A 21,321-nucleotide genomic window follows, 5' to 3' on the forward strand; every position below is an offset into this window, starting at 1 on the left:
TTTGCTGGTGCCTGTGTCGTGTTGCTGGCTTGTTTGTGTGTGTGTGTGTGTGTGTGTGTGTGTGTATGTGTGTGTGTTCAGAACTAATTACATAATTGAGCAATACAAAGGAACATCTTTTGAAGTTGGGTTTTGTTGATGATAGAATTAATTTCTGTTCATTATGCGTAAACCAAATGCCTGAATCATACACTCTCTTTTGGATTCCGTTCATACTAAAGTGTTATGGACAGGATGTGGGTTGCAGTGGCGGATCCAGAGAGGACCGCAACCGGCGCTTTATTTATGCCCTCCCCTTATTTTTTGTTGAAACAAAAGAAATAAAAAGAAAAAAATGGGGGGAGGGGTGCGAGCGCCCCCCTTTAATTTTGTAAACGCACCCCCTCTTTATGGAATTCCTGGATCCGCCCCTGGGGTTGAGTATGAGTTTTCTGGGTTAGGGAATATTTAATAAGGGTAGTGCTGGATTACAAGTGGATAGACAGGTTAAGGATCGGGGGGGGGGGGGGGTAGGAAGAAGAATGGAAGGTCATGATAGGGTGCTTACATAAAGGGCAGACTAAGCACTATATTATACAGGAAGAAAAATTTACATTTGTGTTAATATGTATATGGGGGGAAGCGTGGGAGGTTGCATGTGTTTTTTTTATACAAAAGATTTTATTCACATTTGTTTGGTCTGCAGCTGGACAGGAGGTAGATATATTTTGCATATTTGATTTCATATAATTGAATATCTATAAATTTTGTTTATCTGATTTAGCCACCTACAGAATGTTCAAGTGTACTCCTCTACAGGAAATATTATTTCAATGTTTCGAACATTCATTTGTATATTTGAACATTCAAGTGGATCTTGTATAAGAGCGAATGAAATAGATACAAAAAAATTCTTTATTCATTTTTTATCTATTAATTAATTTTTTTGAGGGGGAGAGTTTGTGTATAATGTGTAAACATTCTGCTAACTTTTTCGTAGTGTTAGAGGACGAAGAGGATCAGATAGCATTTAGTCACAGTAACGATGAAAGCTGTTCTTGGGATTATCTGTACATCCCTGCTGTGCCACCACTAATGACAGTCATGACAAAGTGACAATCTTCTCCACCAATGGTCCATCCATCATCGCAAAACGGCCCAGTCCTCCCCCATAGCTATCGCGCGGTACGACTGAACGGCCCACGTACTGAGGGGGCGCTTTGTACGCCGCGTCCGCTGCCTTGCCATATATGGACTTGCCGTCATTATCGCCATCGGCACTCCGGGCGAACATCGCCTTAAAGCTGCACACCGCTCTTCCGATGGTCGATCCAGACCAATACTTGCCCAGACGTAATGAACAGTGGACAACGTTAAGCTCAATCAGCATTTTGCACAGAACCATTGAAAAATAGTTTATCGTCCTCTTTTGTAATGACAAAATGGATTAACATTCCATAAGAACAATGAACTTCATTTGGAGAGTTCCGCTTAAGTCGAGAACTAACTGCTCTATTTGTCGAATATTCAGTTTTTCATTTCAGTAGGCCCTACTTGATCTATGTAAAATCATTGTTGTTACCCTATTGCTGTATTGTACTTTCCTAAACTTTCTTCTGCACATATCTCTCGAATACTGAAATACGAGCTCATTTCAAGACAACTGAAATGGGGCCTACTTATTAAGAGCATGGAGATAACAATATCATAATCCCACTTCTTTAACAATATGATAGTTACAGTAGGATATGAAATGCACTTTGACTAGTCACATTGATAAGCTAGAAGTTCCTTGAATTCATAAAATGACATTTTAAATCTCGAATAAGTATTATTCCTTTATCGAGTACGTGTCCGTTTCATTTCACAATCGTGTGTTAATGAACGTATATAATAGGTAAAGATTAGGCAAAAAGGTATATAAAGAGATGGGTTCTGATAGGAATGGAATTTCATTGAAGCAAACTGGTAAAATCGTCATGATTCGAATCTGATAAGTGGAGAGAAGTTACAAAGGAGACAGCATAATTTATCTTTTATTTTCTTTCTTCTTTTATTGTTTTTGTTCTGTTCAGCACTATTGAGACCTGTTGCAGTCTGGCAACCTTCGTACCATGCTGGCCAATTGTACGTAAGCAACATTTTGCCCGATAACTGCAAGGTTAGAGAGGATAGCTGTTTAGTACAGACCGTGTTACATTTTCACGCAGAAATGAAGCGATGTGAATGACACGGGTGATGTTCATTATTCCGAAAGTTCGTTTATCCGAAATTGAAATAGGTATTCCAAAATACACAAATTTCCTTTACTAGATGTTCGTTTACAAAGATTATGGCGTTATTCCGAAGGTTACTTATTCCGAAGATTCGATAGTCCAGAAATGAAATAAAGTTCGTCATTCCGAAGGTTCGTTTATCTGAAAATGAAATAACGAAGCTGTTTCCATTGTCGGATTAACGGACCTTCGGAATAGCTAACCTTCAATCTGTAACCGATCTACACATCTACACTTTGTACATGTATTACTTTAAAAACATGAACATACACCACACAGATTTTACAGATCTACGACCACCCCACCCATGCAAGCTGGGATGTCCTTGATACTCTGAATGAGTCGAGGAAGTCACTTGTTTGAAAATTTTTGTTTCTGTCAAAATTTACTTTGGATTTTTCACTTTTGAGAAATTTGAAAGCGGGGAAACCCCATTGAAAGCAATGATGTATCAGACAAGTATATGGGCTTGAGTGAAGTGCTTGTCAGGGCTGGTGGAACGGGGGGAGGGGGGGTGACTTTTTGTTGTTTATCTTTATCTTTATCTTTATGTTAGAGGAGTGGCGTAAAAAAAAAACACCAAAAAACAACTGTGAAGTTTGTCGGCCGATTTTGGTAGGGAAATGGCATCCAAAACTGTGAGGACTTTTTTTTCTTCGGAAGCGGTATGTTAAGCCTTTTTTTTTTTTTTTTTTTTTAAGGCTGAGCCAGAAAAACGGATTTCATCGTATGTTCTATTGACCTGTAAGAAGGACTTTGGGGATCTAGCGGGAAAGTCCCCCTATTTAAGGACGTCAATCATGAAGAAAATAGGTTGCTGTACATCGGGTCATACGAGACATGAGTATTGTTAAGCTTGTTTTCAAAAGTTTCAATCGACAAGAAGAGACACATTTTTACAGCTGATTTTCTGGCACGATTCGTCTTGCAAACATTCAGGCAGCAGCCATTGTTGACAGACCTGATAAGATTTGTCACATAAATGGATCAATGGATGAAGAATACTACACCTCAAAAGTACTCTATTTGGTATCCGAGTATTCACACAGCCCAGGGTGGAATCATCTCTATAATGCGGTGAATTGAAATAGTATCGTGATTTCATTGGCTAGCCACCTAACTTTATGTCACACGATGAAATACATGATAAGGTTTTGAACATAACTCATTCGAGTTTCATTTAGCAAATTTCTACAAAGTTCGATTTGCTCCATGATTTGCCCAATATTGAGAACACTTAAGATTTCTCTTATGCTGGCCATTGTGTTGTTGGCACGAGAAATGAAAATTGCATACTTTAAGTGACATATATCCCGCATAAATATCTAGACAGCGTACACAATCATGAATTATAACGATTTCCACGTTTCCCTTGCAGAATGGCCGCTCATTCTCCTCTACGCAAGGTCAATGTCATAAGTGTCGATAAAATCACAGGAAAGTGATGTAGATGAAAACGCACCTGAAGAAGGTCTGATGCGTCAAACATCTTTAGAAATATATATGTGTCTTGCTTATCAATGAAAAGGTAACTGATCGTAGCATAAAGACACGCCAAACCACTTCAGAGTAAACCTCGCCCAACCTTCTGTAACTAGAGGACAGGGCACTCATATAGGTACTGAGACAGGTTTTCTTATACCAGAGACTAGACTTGAGGGGGACAGTGTCTGGGGTACCATCTCTCCTTTTATTCTTCGTCTTTTATGTAGTATTCCCAAAAGGTATAATACGTTGATTCCAGCGGGGTTTTAATCTACCTGCATTTACATATCCTCGGCGCATTTCCATTGTACGTGCGTGTAACCTTCAATAACGTGCAGAGCTCTCTGTGTATAGCATAATAGGCCTTGATGTTACCACAAAATTTCAACTCCAAATATTATTTGCAGTACATTATTTTGGTCAATATATTGATATCAGCCATCGCCACCAAAGCGTTGCAGCGACAATTCAAAGTACAGTATGGTTTGACTCTTTTCATTTAATGTCTAAATGACGAATGACCTGTAATTCTTAGCGTGACTTAGAATCTGTTGGTATCAGATAAGTGCTGTCGTAAGAGATTAAATTTGCAAGATGTCATTCTAATATTTGCGGAAACATTTTTCAGATGCATGCGAAGACCTATCATGTATGTATGTATGTATGTATGTATGTATGTATGTATGTATGCATGTATAATGGTGTTTCCATTGTGTGCGATAAATTATACGCGTATACATAATGATAAAATCAATGTTGTCCCTTTATCTCAGTAGACATCGAAAATATACGGTAATCCTAGCCTTAATATGCAGCCCATCCCGTTCCCCATCAATTCCCCAACAAAAAGTGAAATACATTTTGCATGGTTTCAAAATGTTCCCATTATTGTGGAGGAAAGAAGCAAAACGTAAATGTTCTTTATCATTTTGTTTGTCGTCTTGTAGGCAAACCGTTGTTGTTTTGTACTGACATTGATGACTGGCTAGAAGCAGTATGCTTACTTTTCTATTAGAGAGCAAGGATAACGCGGAAGACTAGCAAATGAAATATATGGCAATGGGAAATTCCAGCTATGATAGAATGTAGGGTCTACTTGACAAGGATGGAATCACTTCCATATGCAGCTGGTTGCCATAGATACCCCTTCCAGATGATGGAGAATTTGGGCCGCTAGCCAAATTCACTTCATTAAAACTGTTGCAATGCAGCTTTAATCTCCAGGCATCGCTCTTCACCGAGTGGTCTACATTTTAAAGGGAAATATCAGTAACAGGATTACGTTCGACTAACTAGGAGAGGTTGTAACTCATGGGGTGTCTATTAAAGAGCAATGTGGATGCGAAGATACCGTAGGACATTAGCACCTCGTCAGAAGTATCGGTTACAGCTCGTTATTCCGAAGGTTCGTTATTCCGAAGGCTCTTCAGTCCGAAGATTCGCTATTCCGAAGGTTCGTTATTCCGAATTTCATTTTCAGATTATCAAATCTTCGGAATAACGAACCTTCGGAATAACGCCACAAATGTTCGGATTAACGAACCCTTTTTCATTTTCGGATTAATGAACCTCTAGGTATAGGGAATTTGTGTGTTTCGGATTAACGAACCTTCGGAATAACGAACAGCACCCGAAGTATCGTCCCTAAAGTTCCAAAGGTGGCCTCTTTGGTAGGGCACAAGTAGGTTAAGATGTCGACACTCGCGTGCAAAGGCCCATGTGTGTGAATCCATATCCTTCTTTATCACCTGGAGTCAATATACATTGATACGTGTCATAACCCTCTTTTAGTCAGTCGACCATGGACAGGCTTTATGTCTTCTTTACATCAACCAAACCTCGTATCATCTCAACACACGATACACAGGCACTGATCGACTTGTAATCTCCTCGGCGGCACGCTTCTACATTGAGAAGTAGGGTAATACAGAACAACATCTGTGCGAGCACATCCTATTAAAAGAGATGATGAGAAGGAATATGATATATAGTATAACATTGTGGCGACATTTTATAATGTTAAACCATAGTATAATGCATGTTACAGTGGTACTGATGGTGATGAGTTGAATAAAGAATGTATCTTTGGTGGCGTCGGCGAGCACTGTGACGGGGACCCTGGCGGCGATAGTGACCAATGTGGTATAGTGGGAATATTTTGGTACAGTTATAAAACAAATAACCTTCTCACTTCCGTTGTTACTGTTATATCGGTCAGGAAATTTCAAAGAGTATAAAGACTCGACTGCAGGGACTGAAGGACACGAGAGTTATGGCAGGCAGGCACACTGCACGTACACTGCAGTGTTTGTTTGTTTGTTTGTTTGTTTTTGACCTACAGACCACAACCACAGGAGATCATATAATAATACAATTACGTGTAATAGATTTGTCGTCATAATCATGTCAGACAATTTTCTTATGTGTGAACCTTCTTTTCGTATGATTTGTTTGCCAATGTATAGAAGTACTAATGTTTGCATACATCATGTGGAAATTAATGTATATGAGCAAATAAGGCATATACCATGAAAATTGTCAAAAAGTAAATTTACGAAGATTATTGAACGTGCACCATGATTGTGTAGTATAGTCATGATGATAATAACAGTGTGTAGATCCAATGATAATCCGGATGACACTGTACCTTGAGACAGAAAAACAAGAACGAAAAGAAAGAGGGAGTAAAAAGTGGAGGAGTCAGGAGGAAATGAAGACGGGTCAAAGAGCAGAGAAGAAGATGTAATTTGACACTATTCTTCTTTGAGCATCAAGGCTTCTTCTACAGTTCTTTCATAAGAGTAAGAAATCAACATCGTACCTAGGCATCGTACAAACAACTTGCGATATACGAAGCTACTATACGCACAGCTGATTTCACACGACCCTGTTTTTGTTGTTGGTTGTTTCATTTTCATTTGTCAATTGTTTCCCTCCATTAACTTAGACAGGAAGCAAAACAGACCACCTCAAAAAGATTAAGTATGAGATTACATCAGTTTGTGTTCTAGGATTGTGATCGAAACACTGATTGATAATCTCTGACATGGTATTATTAACGTGCCTTAACATGAGCCATGGACAGTCTGTCACTCTGGAAGAAGAATTGTCCAAGCTGTTAGGTCTGCGTGTGGAAGTAATTCTACCCCTGGAAAAACCTGTCACATGCACAACTGGCCTGGTCCCTTCCCTCGCAAGTCTCTTGGCACATGCACGAATGTTGAATAATCATCACACACCGCCATCAATCATACAGCTGTACGGAGAGCGGAATAAAAGCAACGAAACAAGTTTGTCCACTGATTTCCATCCACCGACCTAAGATGCTCACTTAAGAGACGGAATAGACCACTTCTCCAGCTTTACGTGGAGTATTAACAACACTCATCTCTGGATGCGCGTCCTACATCATGAGTTTGATGTGCAAAGCTATATTGTAATGCTTAACAATGTTATATAAATATACAAAGCTTAATTTCCTTGACGTAACACCTCTCTGTGTCTATATATCACACCGACATTGCTTTTCTTGTCGAGTATTTCCCTCGTACCAGAAAATGATGTCTGTGTATATGAAGGTCTCTATTACGTTGAAATTGTTATGCTCTATAAACAGGAAAACGCTAACTTGGTCAACGCTGTAAATTCATGTCATCCAAATCATGCTCTACTCTCTTAAAAAAATCGAGTGAACATTTTCACTCTTAAAGGAGTGAATACAGAAAAGAGTGAATTTAGAGTGAAATTAGAGTGAATTTTGAGCGAAAATGTTCATTTTCACTCGTTTTAGAGTGACGTCAAGGATCACTCCCAAATCTTCGAATGATCCCTGAGGTCACTCCAAAATTCTGCATAAAATGTATAAAAAGTGCTGAGTTCTCTTTCTCTCCCTCTAAGAATAAAAAGTGTATCACATACATGCATGGATTCTCGCACTATGAACAGATAGATTGAGAATAAAATGCGGTATTTCACATATTAAGTGTGCCGCAATGTCTGTTTTATTTCGGGACCATCCATCTTTATCTTATTAGGTTTGCTGAAAAGTCATGAACTATTGTTTTATTAAAGACCACGTGCAGTAAAGAAGTTCAGCAAAATTCCTCTCCGAAGTTACGTGCCTGGAAATTAAATACTATAGTGTGCCCAATGTGCGAAGATAGTGCGAAACTGTGTGGAACAGATGGAATACAGTCCATGCTGTCTGATACTATACCACGCTCTACCAGGCTATCTACCTAAGACAGCCCCAATCTGTGCACTCCGCGATCCCATTGGTGTGTGTAGCGGTAAATATGCCATTGTCCGGTCGACACATGGTATGACCCATAGCTAGGCGATCTCTACGCCTTGTCCTCTCGTACCTATACACGTGCCTCTTACTATCCCAGAGACCAGCTCGGGTTATCCTCTTCAAAATTCCTTCCCATCTCGTGTGTATGGCTTATCGCTCGAAAACTTAGCGCAGGAATTCGCTCAATATTGTTTGTTAACTCGTCTTTATCATCTCTGGGTTTGGATAAGCTCTATCCCGAACACTCCTCAAATCAAACAAGAGAAAGAAGACAGTACCTAATTTTCCTGTTCAGGACGTGTGTGGTATTGAGTCTCTCTCCATCTCGCATGGGATGAACAATTTGCACTCTGTGCTGAACTCGGCTGAACTGGAACTGGTATCAATCCACCTCTCGGGAAAGTAGTCTGGAATATTGCAACTGTAGCTGCAACTACGCGGGGCTGACGTGCCGCAGGAGGTAAGTTCTAGTACTTTCTGAACTCCAAAAACGTGTAGACATTTGAAGTCTCATATTTCCAGATAAAATTAAACAACAATGATTCGAGCATTTCAAGAGACTTTTACATGTACTTGAATTTTGAGAGACTTTAATTCGTGCATTCATGATAGACGGATGCACACTACAAGAACGCACGAACAGAACTCTTCCGAGAATGTACATTATTGACTTTGCCTCCAAGAAAACAAACAACTAGAGTTCAGCAGTATAGTATCATGTCAGTTTGCCATCGTAAGCAAATTACGTTGAGACATTATATATACTTTCTAACTTTCGCCATTCTCATTGACTGTGTTAGTAGCACACAAAATGCAAAGTCACCTTTTTTTTAGAATGATATAGAAACAATGGTTGATTGCAAGTATGTGAATTCCAAGTTACCATGTGCGATTTATTTCTCTTGACGTTTGATATGATAGTCTCCCTTCGGAGCTCGCTTTCCTTGTTCGCCAATTTCTGGAGAATTCCGGGAGCGGCAGGGGTCAAATTTGTCACGTTGGGATAATTCTCCCTGAGGGCTTTATGTGTAGAGTCACGTGAATAGCGTCGACGTATTGGTCAAGAATTCGTATGCGAACACTATGATGGCCATTGCCAAACTATGCCATGAAGACGGTTGCTTGAGCAGCAAGCAGTAAACGATTATTTGCGCTCTAATGAGAATGTGTGAGAGAGTATTTATATACTATCGAACTGTACTCTTTATCATCTGTGTTTCATGTTTGATCCGTGCTCTTAATTAGTGTTTCATGCCTCTGTGATGGACCAGCTATGTCAATAGATATTCTTAAGTTAACGACGGGCGAATTGAAAAAGAATCTTTGTTTGCTTTCTAGGAAGGTGATGTTTTTACGTCATCTCGTTGTAATCCTTTTGACATTCACATTCAACTTTCGTCACGACATTTAAAGTTTGGCCACGATTTAAATCATCGCAGCTCATGAGTTTTTTTTTCTTTTTCTTTTAAAGTTCGATGTGCATTGAAAACAAAAATTACGAACTCAAAGTGGGATAGATCATCGTGGAAGGGTATCACACTCTATTATGCCAATCTACCATCTCAGAAGAAAATCAAATATTTTGCAGGATGGAAAATTTGATTTTAATGTTAGGCTTCTTGTCTTGATGGTAGTTTTATTTCTATTTGTTCTAAGAAAGAAACCTCAAATCATTATTAAAGTATATGGAGCTGGGTGTTTGGCTTGATTCACTTATATAATAGACACGTTTTAATAATTTTGGATCAGTTCGCCTTTGAAATTATTTTAAGGATATATTTTTAGATAATAATCCTACATTGAAGGAAAAGACCGTTAAGACAGGGAGGTGCACCTCCCTGTTAAGGGTAGCTTAGTGCGTCCTTATAGAGGTCACGTGACCGGTCAAAGGCGATGAGTTAGGAGACCTCCTACTTCGCTGCATCAATTTTTGCACTCTTTGTACAACGACGCCGGCACGACGGCAGACTAATTACTGTCAGGTCCGGGCTAGTGAAAGGTTGAGTTGTTTGCTTAACTGCTGGATGTACGAAATGACATCACTCTATATAGTACTGACATTAAACGTACTTGAGTGCGTGATACGAATCCTGCATTTTACAGCACTTACGCCTGATTAAAATTGAACCTTACAAAATTTCATAAATAGTTGTTGAATGAGAACGGACAAAAGACAACATTCTAGTGCTGAGTAGCAGTAAACTGATTGATAACGAGTGTAAAGAATGAATGTATAACAATAACAAGAGCTAACAACCTTCAGTCGGTGATCTTCGTTATTTTGAAGATCCTCAAGCTTATATGTACGACGATACTGTGTTGATATAGTCAGATAGTGCTCGACACTGACTCTTTGACAATATCTAACTAGGCTTACGTCAAAAATATCGTCAGCATTTGTCTTTGTTTATTCGTTGTAACGTTTTGCTGGATTTCATGTACAGTACAGGAAAATTGGAAACTATTGGAAAAGGATCGCGATTGAAATAGTTTGTACTCGATAGTAATATAGGCCTACTTTATAGACAATGTTGAAGGGACCGCAGAACGTTTGTTAGTGTAGGGCTGCGGCGGGAGTGGGGGGGGGGGGGACAGTCTTATAGTATGGAGTGCACCTGTTTGGGTCAAGGGTTAATGTTACTCCCCCACCCCCTTTAGATAAACGGCGTAGCTTCCCCATTAAGGAACATTAGTGTTAGTAGGATGACATTCAAATAAAATTATTTTTAATTGAAACGGCAGCACAATATTGTAATACATGTTGCAAATGAAAGCGCGACTTTAATAACATCGTCTATATGAGTTGGATATAATAATATTATGCACAACACTTAAAATGAAAGACTTTTGAATCATTATGAGTTTGAACTGTTTGATGAGTTGGATGTGGCGATGTCTTTCACTTACACATCGATACTAGAATAGTTGTTTTTTTTTAACAATAGTTGTTGTTTTCTTCAACATCAATATAACATGACACCGATACTAGAATAGTTATTTCTTATTTCAAATGGTTGTTCATTTGCAACAATAGATGTTGTTTTAAGATATTAATATAACATGACATCGATATTAGAATAGTTTCTTTTTTTTTCAAAAAACCCCCCACGAATTTCTTGATATGAGTAGTTCCTGTCATACTTCTGCACCTTATCGACTTCACGTGTTTTGACAATAACCTGGCTGCTAGGACAAAAGCACCCCACACTATAGTAGAGCAATGGCAAATGAAATGGGGCATTTGATTCTTACGTAAACCTTACCCATGGAGTTTATAGGCAGGATGTGTTTGAGATAGGGATAGCACCATTTAACAGCATTAGTGTACTGTGACTGCTCGATCCACAACAAACGACGACATGGTGCGTATACACATCTGCCGTTTGTTGCCTATATTATGGAGAGTGTTGTTTCCACACATGGTTGTAAAACCGAGGCCAGGCACTTGTGTTGTAATCAATGAATCCCGCCTGATCCCCTCGCCACCTTCGTCAGGTGATCAGCAAATATTTGATAAATTGGTTATTATACACTGCCCAACACTAATCTTGTGTTCATGTCATCTTGTACGACTCAGCAAACAATCCTTAAAGACGGACGTGTTGCCGGTATTTGTGCACTGAAACCGTTTTCGTACTGGATGACGGTGCGAAATAGTGGTATTGGTTAATGCGCCTCTTTTAGTGTTTCTGTTTCCTATGTCAAGTTATAGACTGACAGCACTTAAAATTTAAATAAACACCATCTCCTCTTTCTGTAATTAGAATATCGAAACCTATGCCCATGTCAGTACTTCTCAATATACTATATCAGGAGTGGGTCCAGGAATTCCGTAAAGGGAAGGCGCCATTACAAAAATAAAGGGGCGCATGCATTCCCATTTTTCTTTTTATTTCTTTTGTTTTAACCAAAAGTAAAGAGGGAGAGCGCGCCTGGTGCCCCCCCCCCCCCCCATCCGCCACTGAGTTTGTGGGAATGTGCTACGAGTAATGTTCGATCCTGTGGCATCATGATGGGGTTCGCCGTGCTGAAAGCAGTCACAAAAACGATTTTTTTTTTCTCAGACAACAGCAACAACAACAATGATAATAACAACAAAACGACAGCAACAACAATAACTCTTTTTATTTTGATGTAACTTGACGGAAAAGACCCATTCACGTGACACATAATACTATACACTACTAAGCCCATGACAATCTGATGTTCGTGTATCCTCTCTTTGATAGCATATTATTATTAAGTGATTGAGTGCATTGAAAGTAAAATGGCACCGTACGGATTAGCACCCTTGCCTTTTCTCTCGAGAGACCCTTCTTCACTAGATGTGAAATTGGAGACTCGCTCTGTTCATACGAGCTTGTGCCACCGACACAGTGTACCAAATCAGTTACGCGGGTTGTTGAAGTCGAGTAGAGTGGGTCGTTGAGTGGTGTGTATGTCGGACACCCTGACCTTTCTACCAAGAGACGGTAGACAAGCCGATTGGATCTCCGGATGGGCTCCCAGGTCCCAGGGAGGCCCAATCTGGGGGGAGGATGTAGTCAAACGTAGGACTACCAAGAACTACTTACTAGCCTTGTGATAACAGCCGCAATAATTACGTCTGATTAATTCGCCTGTGGTGGTAGGTTGGTCACGGGCAATGGTTAAGTTTTCTTGATGCTGAAGGTGGATTTAGGTTTGTAATCTGATAAACCTCATCCCCCGAGAAGACTCATTAATCCTCACGATTTTTTCTTCTCATTTATCTCAAACATCACCCTTCTTTTAAGCGTCTCAGAGTATCTAAAGAAAGTCAGATAAAGACATTAAATGATAAGTGAATGAGTTTTTCTGATATACCGGATCAATTTGCACGCATCATTCTCACATTTTTCTTTCAGCTAAATTTGCTCTTGGTAGACGATTTTGTGTGATGTTGATATCAATCCATTGGCCTACTCTCAGGCTATTACAATTTCAGAACAATAGATATAAAGTGCATAAGTAATTGCTAGCTCGAGAGACAAACAAATAAACAGACAAACAGACAGCTAACTGTTTAATGTAAAAGAGGAACTGACAACAAAGAGACATACGCAGAATATGAAAACTACCACATCAGAGCATGATACAAGATTTTCCAAGGGTAAATGGTATTCTGTTTTTCGAGAAAAAATAAAACAAAGAAGTCTAAAGTTGAAGAACTGCAATATTTAAGTATATGCACAAGGGAGATATCTTAATCTCAGACATTGATATCTTTGTACTGCTGTTGAGTTCTTTCATAGTTTTTTTTTTCTCTTTCCGCGGGGAATTCACAGGGTACTTTACTGTGTAAACAATCACAACTGGCATTCCTTGAACCCATTTACTGTTACTTTGGTTTCTTCTCACACGTACTTTCTTGCTATTAAACGACCCGCTGGGAAAGCTAGTTTTTGACGTCATAGCTGAAAGTGCTGTTACGTTTACCACTGTGACGTTTATCACTGTCACGTGATGAGAGACACGCGCTACATGACTTGAAGGGAATTTATATAAGGAGAACAGGTGAAGAGAACAAGGGACTTTTTTTAATATATAGCAATTTTTGCATATCATCATGTACAATCCATTCGAAATCGTCATTTTATTTGCATTTTTCTCTCGGTCACCATGGTCACAGGTTGAATGCGATTTCTTCGGAATTTTCGTCTCGTCAGTATTATCATGGTATCCTCCCCCGTTTGCCGCTTCAAAATAATGGAAATCAGTAATATTGCATTCGTTAATTTGCCTAAGTAACAAAGGATAATCTTTGTATACATGCTGCTAATTTACTTTCGAATGCTCTCTCATATTCAGGATTAAATAGTCTAAACTTTGGAAAGTTATGTTGTCGGACAAAGTATGTAGGCCCTTATATCGCTGTATATAAACCTCAGATATCACTGATGTTCTCCTCACGGTCATCTAATTATGTAGACGGTTCATTCAATATTTGATATAACTGCTATGCAATGATACTTCGTAACTCATGACTTGAAAGGAGGCACTATTAGAATTGACCATGATTATTTAGTTAACTTTGCCTCTCCAGATGAATGCTTTATTCTCCACCTTAATGGAAATAAGACAACCCGATACAGAAGTCAAACAAAATCCCATCATCCGGATTTGCATTAAAAAAGTCGAATTAAACTGTACATATTCATAATATTTTGTGCTGTGAGACGTTATACACCTATCAATGTATATTACAGTTTGTGCGTTGGTCTTGAACAATCTATTATCATCTCTTTCTTTGTTGTTTTCCATTCACTGGCTTTGAACGGAATGATTGAGGAACAAGATGACCAAGGAGGTATCACACACCTCTGTGGTCAGACAAAGAACTTTGCCACAGTATGTGCTCTTTTGACTCGAGTGTGACCTCTGTATAAAGCGAGTCTACTTTGTACGGAAGACAGACGTCTACTAGCCCCTAGCGTGCTGCGGTGTCGGTTTTCTCGCCACCATGTTATACGTGTATCTTGATTACACCTGTCGTTCGACGCGGTATATAGTCAGCCCCCCCCCCCCCTCGCCTTGATGTTGACCTCTTACCTTTTTATAATGGCATACCAAACATTTCAAGAAAACACTATGCGTATTCAGGACATCTGGACTGTACAGTGTAACTCCGTAAGTTTGTAATAGATTTTTATGAAGTTCATCAAATCTAATTCAGAATTCTACGTCTGCATACGTTCGATATAGACTGCCTTGCGTGATACAATCACATTGATCACTTAGCCATGCTGACATCAATGAAAGTAAAACAGCTATGTTGATGGTATTTCCAGTGAGTGAGCGCTGAATTGTTAGTGCATACTGGGAAAGGTTCTTTATTTTCAACGAGATGTTTGCATCGTAAGCTAGTCGTCACTTCTTTCTCTGCAGCGCTATTCAAATCCTGAAAAGATAAGCAATTATCAAATATGTCCATGGGCAATGTTATCGTTTTGATTACCCCTGGCTTATGATTTCATTATTTTGACTGTATACGGAATAGAGCGATACACGTCTGTTTTTATCTCCAATGATGGTGGCACAAATATTTGAAGATACATGAGAAATGTGCCTTAGGTCCATGAAGAATCAAGAAAGTGAAAGAAAACGAATTATACTTTATAGAAGTTCATGCACGCATTGTGCAAGCGCATATTTTTTTCGCCATCTTGCGATGTGCTGCGTCCATGTCGCCAATATCTTGTATAGCTTATGTACGGAAGCTTCTAAGTGCCATTAGGCTTGCCGATATGGTGATATACTGATTTATCTTGTCAAGTCGACTTAATATTTTTATCATCTCGACAATAACATGGCGACATACATTATCTTGCCAAGTCGACTTCCTGAAAAGTGTATGTCGACATGACGATACACATTATCTCGCAAAGTCGACTTCCCCCAAAAACTAACTAAAAAAACCAAAAAAAAAAAAAAACCTAAAAAAAGTAATTACTACAGTTGATAAGTCGGCATGGTACGTGAGTTATATCTTGACATGTCGACATGATAAAAATATAAAGTCGACTTGATAAGATGAAGTATCTCGCCATGTCGGGAAGTCAAATGGCACTTAAAAGCTTCCGTACTTTTGCTATCTTTTTAAAGGGGAAACGAAACCCAAATATTGCTGTGGATTGAGTGAATGCAAAAATATAGGTTCTCCCGGTCAATTTCCAGTGCTTAAGTCATTCAAGTTCCTATTCTGAGCATTCAATTTCACGCATTCCGCGCTCGCAGCACTGAATCAGCACTCAAATTCAAAATCTGGTTATTCGAATTCACCACAGATATCGGAGCATTCAAATTCACTATCGGAGCATTTAAATTCACTATCGGAGCATTCAAATTTAAGAGAAGAGCACGCATTTCAGCAATGAGCATTCAAATTCATGTCAAGCTGGCGACGGAATCTCGTCGGTCATTCAAATTCGTGAATAGACAACCATATTCCAATTAGCTGCATTCAATTTAAAAGAAGGCCGGAATTTAGTTAGTTTAGGCCGTGTGTGTGTCTCTTTTTCATTTAGCTTTGAATATAGGTTTTCCCATTCATTTTCAAACTTTTTTTATTCAATTTCACAAATTTTTACTTCAGTTTCGTCGCGGGATGTCGGGAATAGGCCAATTTTACTTTCAAATTCGTCTTTCGTCGTTAATTTTCAAATAAAGTCCATTAAATTTAGTCATTTAGCATACATTTTCGTCCTTTACAGTTCAAATTCGTCAGTCTCACTCGCAGCACTCAAAACAGCGGGATCGATTTCGTCTTTTGTCAATCATTTTCGTTAAATTTTCATTCACATTCGTCTCATATCTCTATACGGTGTGATTTCCCAGTCATTCATGTATTTTTTTCTGTAACCATTCACATTTTACATGCAGAAGTTAACATACACACAAGTACCCCCCCCCCCCCCCCACACACACAGAACCACAGATACAGACACCCACACACAAGCAATCCGAGTACACACTGATACAAACAGAAGTACCGTCTCGCATACGAAAACACTGACAAACGATTTCTAGGCAAACACGATTAAAAACAAAGTTTCAAATGCAAAATTGTAGCCTGTTTAATGTCAAAGAATGGATAACAACATTATGTTTGCTGCTTTCCAGGGTACAAAATTTCAAGTTTGCTTCATGCATTATTATGCGAAAACCAGAAAATTACGAGTTAAAGTTCAAAAGGTGATACTGACATACTGTCCTGGGTTATGACATTTGACTGTCGTTTATCCTTCAATTAATCAATGGTCTTCTCTGGCGATTTTGGTTGGCAGCCATATTTTTCGTGTGCATTATCTAAGCCAATGGTTAGGGAATAATGTGTAACGATACAATTTACGAGAGAAAGTAAAAATATGTCGGCTTAAAGTTGGTTCACCCTCAAAATAAAGAATCGACAACATCTGGCTCATTTGAATGAAAAATTCATGAAATTGTGTGAACAAAAACGAATTTGATCTTCACATTCTGCGATCCGTCAGCGGGAGGGATGAATTTGAATGACAATTGACGATTTTGAATGCTATGTCTTCAAAAATGTTTGACGAAAAACGAATTACAATGACAATGACGAAATTGAAGTTAGGATTTGCGTTCCACGTGCTTCTCGGGACGAAATTGAATAATGAATCTTTGAAATTGAATGACAAAAGTGCGAAAATGGATGGGAAAACGTATAGTATTATGTTTTGATGTCAGGATGTGGTAGTCACGGTATATGTATGGTGCACAAGACAGCCGGACACAGACATGATAGAGGGGGAAGAACGGAAATGAGAATATACTTCCGAATTTGTTTCTTTGAATTTGTTCGACTATACCGCATAGTTTAGAGATTGAAAATTTTGCTCGGTTTCTGTTCCTGGTCAATTTTTTTTTCAGCCACTTTTTTTTTTTCGAGTAACGACAAACATCATCAAGCCGCCACACACTAAGTGCACTTTATCACAGACACCACTTCACTTGTAACTCTCTATGTTAGGAGTATAATGTTGTACGAATTTTAATTCACTGTGTTTCGAAACTGTAAAAGTGATGTTGCTTATCCTAAGACAGAGAACCAGAGACACTGAGATTTTCCAAGAAGTAATCATGATGATTCCCAGTACACGATGGTGAAGACTGACATGCGCATCTTGAGGCAAAGTATCCCTGACGAAGTAGCAAAATTTGGTTCTTCGTCCGAAGGAAAAAAATAATTGATTGGGTTTTTCCCAAAAAAGAGAATCCGAAGAAGAGGAAGAAGGAAGACATGGAGGAGGAAGAAGAGTAAAAGAAGAAGAGAAAGATCGACGAAGCATGTCCAGGCCCGTAACAAGGGCAAAAAAAAAAAGAAATAAAAAAGAAAAGTGCAACCCCTTAGATTTTTGTTAAAGAAACCAAAAAAAAAAAAAAAGGAAACCATCTGTGTGAGGCGATTGTAGTGGTACCAGAAAATCGCGATGAAGCTTTTTTTTTATGTTTTGCTTGTCAGCCGATGAAACCTGGAAGTGGCATGAGAAATGGAAAAAATTGCATGGGGGAACCTTTTTTTAAAAGGCATAATTTACCATTTGCAAATGAAATAAAAACCCAGCATTAGTGCTTCAAAATAGTTTTGATATGTGGGTTAGAGATAGAAACAACCAATGTAAAATTTTGAATCGGTATAAATAATGTTAAGTATTGTTAGATATACAAAATGTGAACAATAGTAATATTAAGAATGTTTCTAGAATAAACTGTCTACAGTTATGGTTCATTGATGAAAATAATGATATCTCCTCATATCTTAGGCTTTACTGCAAAATTTTTGCATGGTACGGTGCCTTGTGCTACAACTGACCTTCATGTATGCATTAAATGTGATATCTCGAACATTTCTAAATTACTGCTCCCAAAGGTAAACTGTACCTTTAAGTGGCACTCCCCAGAGACGATTTTTTTTTGCTTGTCAGCTGATTAAAACCAGAAGTGGCACCAGATATTTTTTTTTTTTTGCGCCCCTAATGTGCGAATGTGCTTGAACTAAAAGGTCCACCTTTTCTCATTCTGAACCCTCCCATAAAAATCCTAGTTACGGGCCTGATGTCAGACTTGAACCCGACTTTTCTTATACCCGTGTCCCGCGTGACATTCATCGCCAAAGTCTCTCAGTAAAACCTTTCTTTGAATTAGATTATAGAAACCTCCAAGCACCCAATAGATAAATACATTAGAGACAAGCGTGAAATCGGGTGCTAAAATAACTTCAGTGAAGGCCGTGTACTCGTTGCTGCTCCAAAAGATCAAAACAAAAACTGTCTAGGTAAGATATACCTGCAACCCTATCTAGAAATGAAGCTTGTAAAATGTTTGAACTTTCCAGAGATATGATGTGTAGGGCTTACAGTCATATTTTGTTGTCTCCCTGAGCAGAGTAATAATTCATCTCTCTCTGTCCCTCCCCATCTCTGTTTCTTTTTCTCCCTCAGTTCTGCCAAAATATCGAGCTAGGGGAAGGAGACACGAGGCTAAACAAGATGGCTCTCCCAGGATTTGGTGGGGATGATGCCTCCTACTTCAACATGGCCGTCCTACTCATCCTCGACCATCAAATTAGCCAGGTGGTGCGCGTCTTGGACGTCGTGCCCTACATGGTCGGCCAGAGGACGCTGACGGACGACGAAGCTCAGCACATTGTGAGCGGAGCGACCAGTAGAATCCAGACGGAGAGGCTCGTTGCTAGGGTCAAGGTTCGGGGAATCACCGGCTACCTACAGCTGAGGGCTGCACTAGCAGCTTGTGGCCCGAAGTACGAGAAGCTCATTGCTACCATAGACACAAATATTCCGCCACAGTACAGCAACAACAACGCCATGTATTACTGAAAGAATATGTCAATGATAACTTTGTGTGTCTTACTCGTGGACAGTCAACTGTGTTTTGCCAGTGCAAATTGCCATAAATTAACAGCCATGTGATTTTCGAGGAGGGAGGTTCTTCCAGAGAGGGAACACAACTCTTGGACTGACGAGGCTACAATCCTTACGAGCTCAGATGAGGTTTGAAGGTAGCCAGCAGCTATCTTGGATGTCAAGAAATCGGATTCTACGGACAGGCTGCTTAACGAGTAACATGTTCCTTTGGTGTGACAGTGATAACTGGCATCATATTAATTGATTGGATCTTAAAGTGTTTAAGAGCAAATTGCTGTCTATGGAATGTTGGATTGGGTCGAGCGAAACGGCGATAGAATGAGTCAAATCTGGCAACTGTCACAACTTTGGTATGGGAGAGATAAGAACAAAAGAGCTAGCAATGCCTCGATCAGTCCTTTGAGTAGCGATTTAGAGAAGTCTCGAGGAGTTTATTGGTCTTCTTGTAAGGTTTTCCCTGCAAGCTGCTGGTTAGTTTGTAAACTTGTCTTGTGAACATTTTGAAAATGGAAAGAAGTAACACCATTTGAAGCCAATTGTACAATTTTGAAGAGAACTCTCAATCGATCAAAAATTAATGAGATACAAATAGTTCCAAGGTTTACTGGTCTCGACACAGGCTGCTGAGGCCCATTTATCAATCTTAATGACTATATTTGGAAATGTGGTTACTATTTATCAAACTTAGTGGCTGTTTGGAAATATGACGTTCAGTTCTATTTGGTTGCCTCCTTAAAGCAACTAATTTGAGGAGTCATAAGAGTAATGGGGGCGAGGCTACCCAAGAGTGGTATTGCATTAGTGGAGTCATTGCACCTTTAGAGCGACATTTCTGAAAAAAAGTACAAAAACATGTTGAATATCAATCAGACGAGACTCGAACTGAGATAAACAAACCGGATCATTTTCTTTATTGTAATATGATAGTAATGCGACATGTGTATTCAAAGGGAACAATAGTACTGGGGAAATCCCCAACAGGTTTTGAAAGAAATTCTTGGGATTCCTGACGTTCGAGGGACTGAGCTTAACGATCCGCCTCCACGCCATCTTTGTGTTCTACAGTTGATATGAATTAACGACAGGCAACCCGTTATCTATAGCATGTATAGACCGTTATCTGTGCCATTAAACTGCATAACGTTACAATGGGAAATACTTTACCAGTATCTCAATCCACGAAATATTTTGACGTTGTTATTGTTATTTGTATATAATAAAATGGGTGTATAATGATTGTATGAAAGATGGGTTTGGAGTGCTGTTCTGTTTTGCATCTCATTATGTCTTCATCCTCGCTGCTATGCCAGGCAAGGTTTTGATGTGATTTAGATTGTTGAGGAAATGTATAGGACAAGTGTATTGTCATGTTTCTTTTCAATCATCATTGCGAACAGGAGTAAACCACAGACTGTGTGCATACGCACTGGACCTATATGGAGATGAACTAAACGACTATTAAATCGTATCATTGCTCACTTGAGTCTCTGATGAATGGAAGGGGTGTAGGCAGTAATGACCAATTGAAACATAGACCGTGTGTTGATAGAATATTGATTGATAGGTAGAATTTAAAATGTTGGTGCCTTGTTGATATGACGCAGGTTCAGCATCGAGGCATCTTTCTTTGTATCCGTTATCTTTCCCTTGTCTTATCTTACGAAGGAATCAAAGTAAGAAATTCCAAAAAAAAAGAAGATATTATTTGTATAATGCTGTCTCAAGTAGTACATGTCATTGTTCATGGATCCACGACAATAATAGTTTAATAGTTAGCTCAACCGAGTATTCGCAAAGCTTTTTGGTCAATTAGGATATTAATCTTAAGATATGAGGGTGAATAGGAATGATTTATGATACC

The 21,321-nt window shown here is 39.1% G+C and overlaps 1 protein-coding gene across 1 annotated transcript; it reads left to right on the forward strand.

Moving 5' to 3' along the window:
* The first annotated feature begins 8,066 nt into the window (after window positions 1-8,066).
* Window positions 8,067-19,649, forward strand: LOC139711562 (uncharacterized). Its single transcript, XM_071623437.1, has 2 exons — window positions 8,067-8,494; window positions 19,017-19,649. The coding sequence occupies exon 2, from the start codon at window positions 19,065-19,067 to the stop codon at window positions 19,410-19,412; it is 348 nt and encodes a 115-aa protein (XP_071479538.1). The 5' UTR covers window positions 8,067-8,494; window positions 19,017-19,064; the 3' UTR covers window positions 19,413-19,649.
* The last annotated feature ends 1,672 nt before the right edge of the window (window positions 19,650-21,321 follow it).

The sequence above is a fragment of the Diadema antillarum genome, unplaced genomic scaffold (assembly GCF_040938485.1).
Source record: "Diadema antillarum isolate AM-2024a unplaced genomic scaffold, OU_Dant_1.0 seq00001670_RagTag, whole genome shotgun sequence".
NCBI lineage: Eukaryota > Metazoa > Echinodermata > Echinoidea > Diadematoida > Diadematidae > Diadema > Diadema antillarum.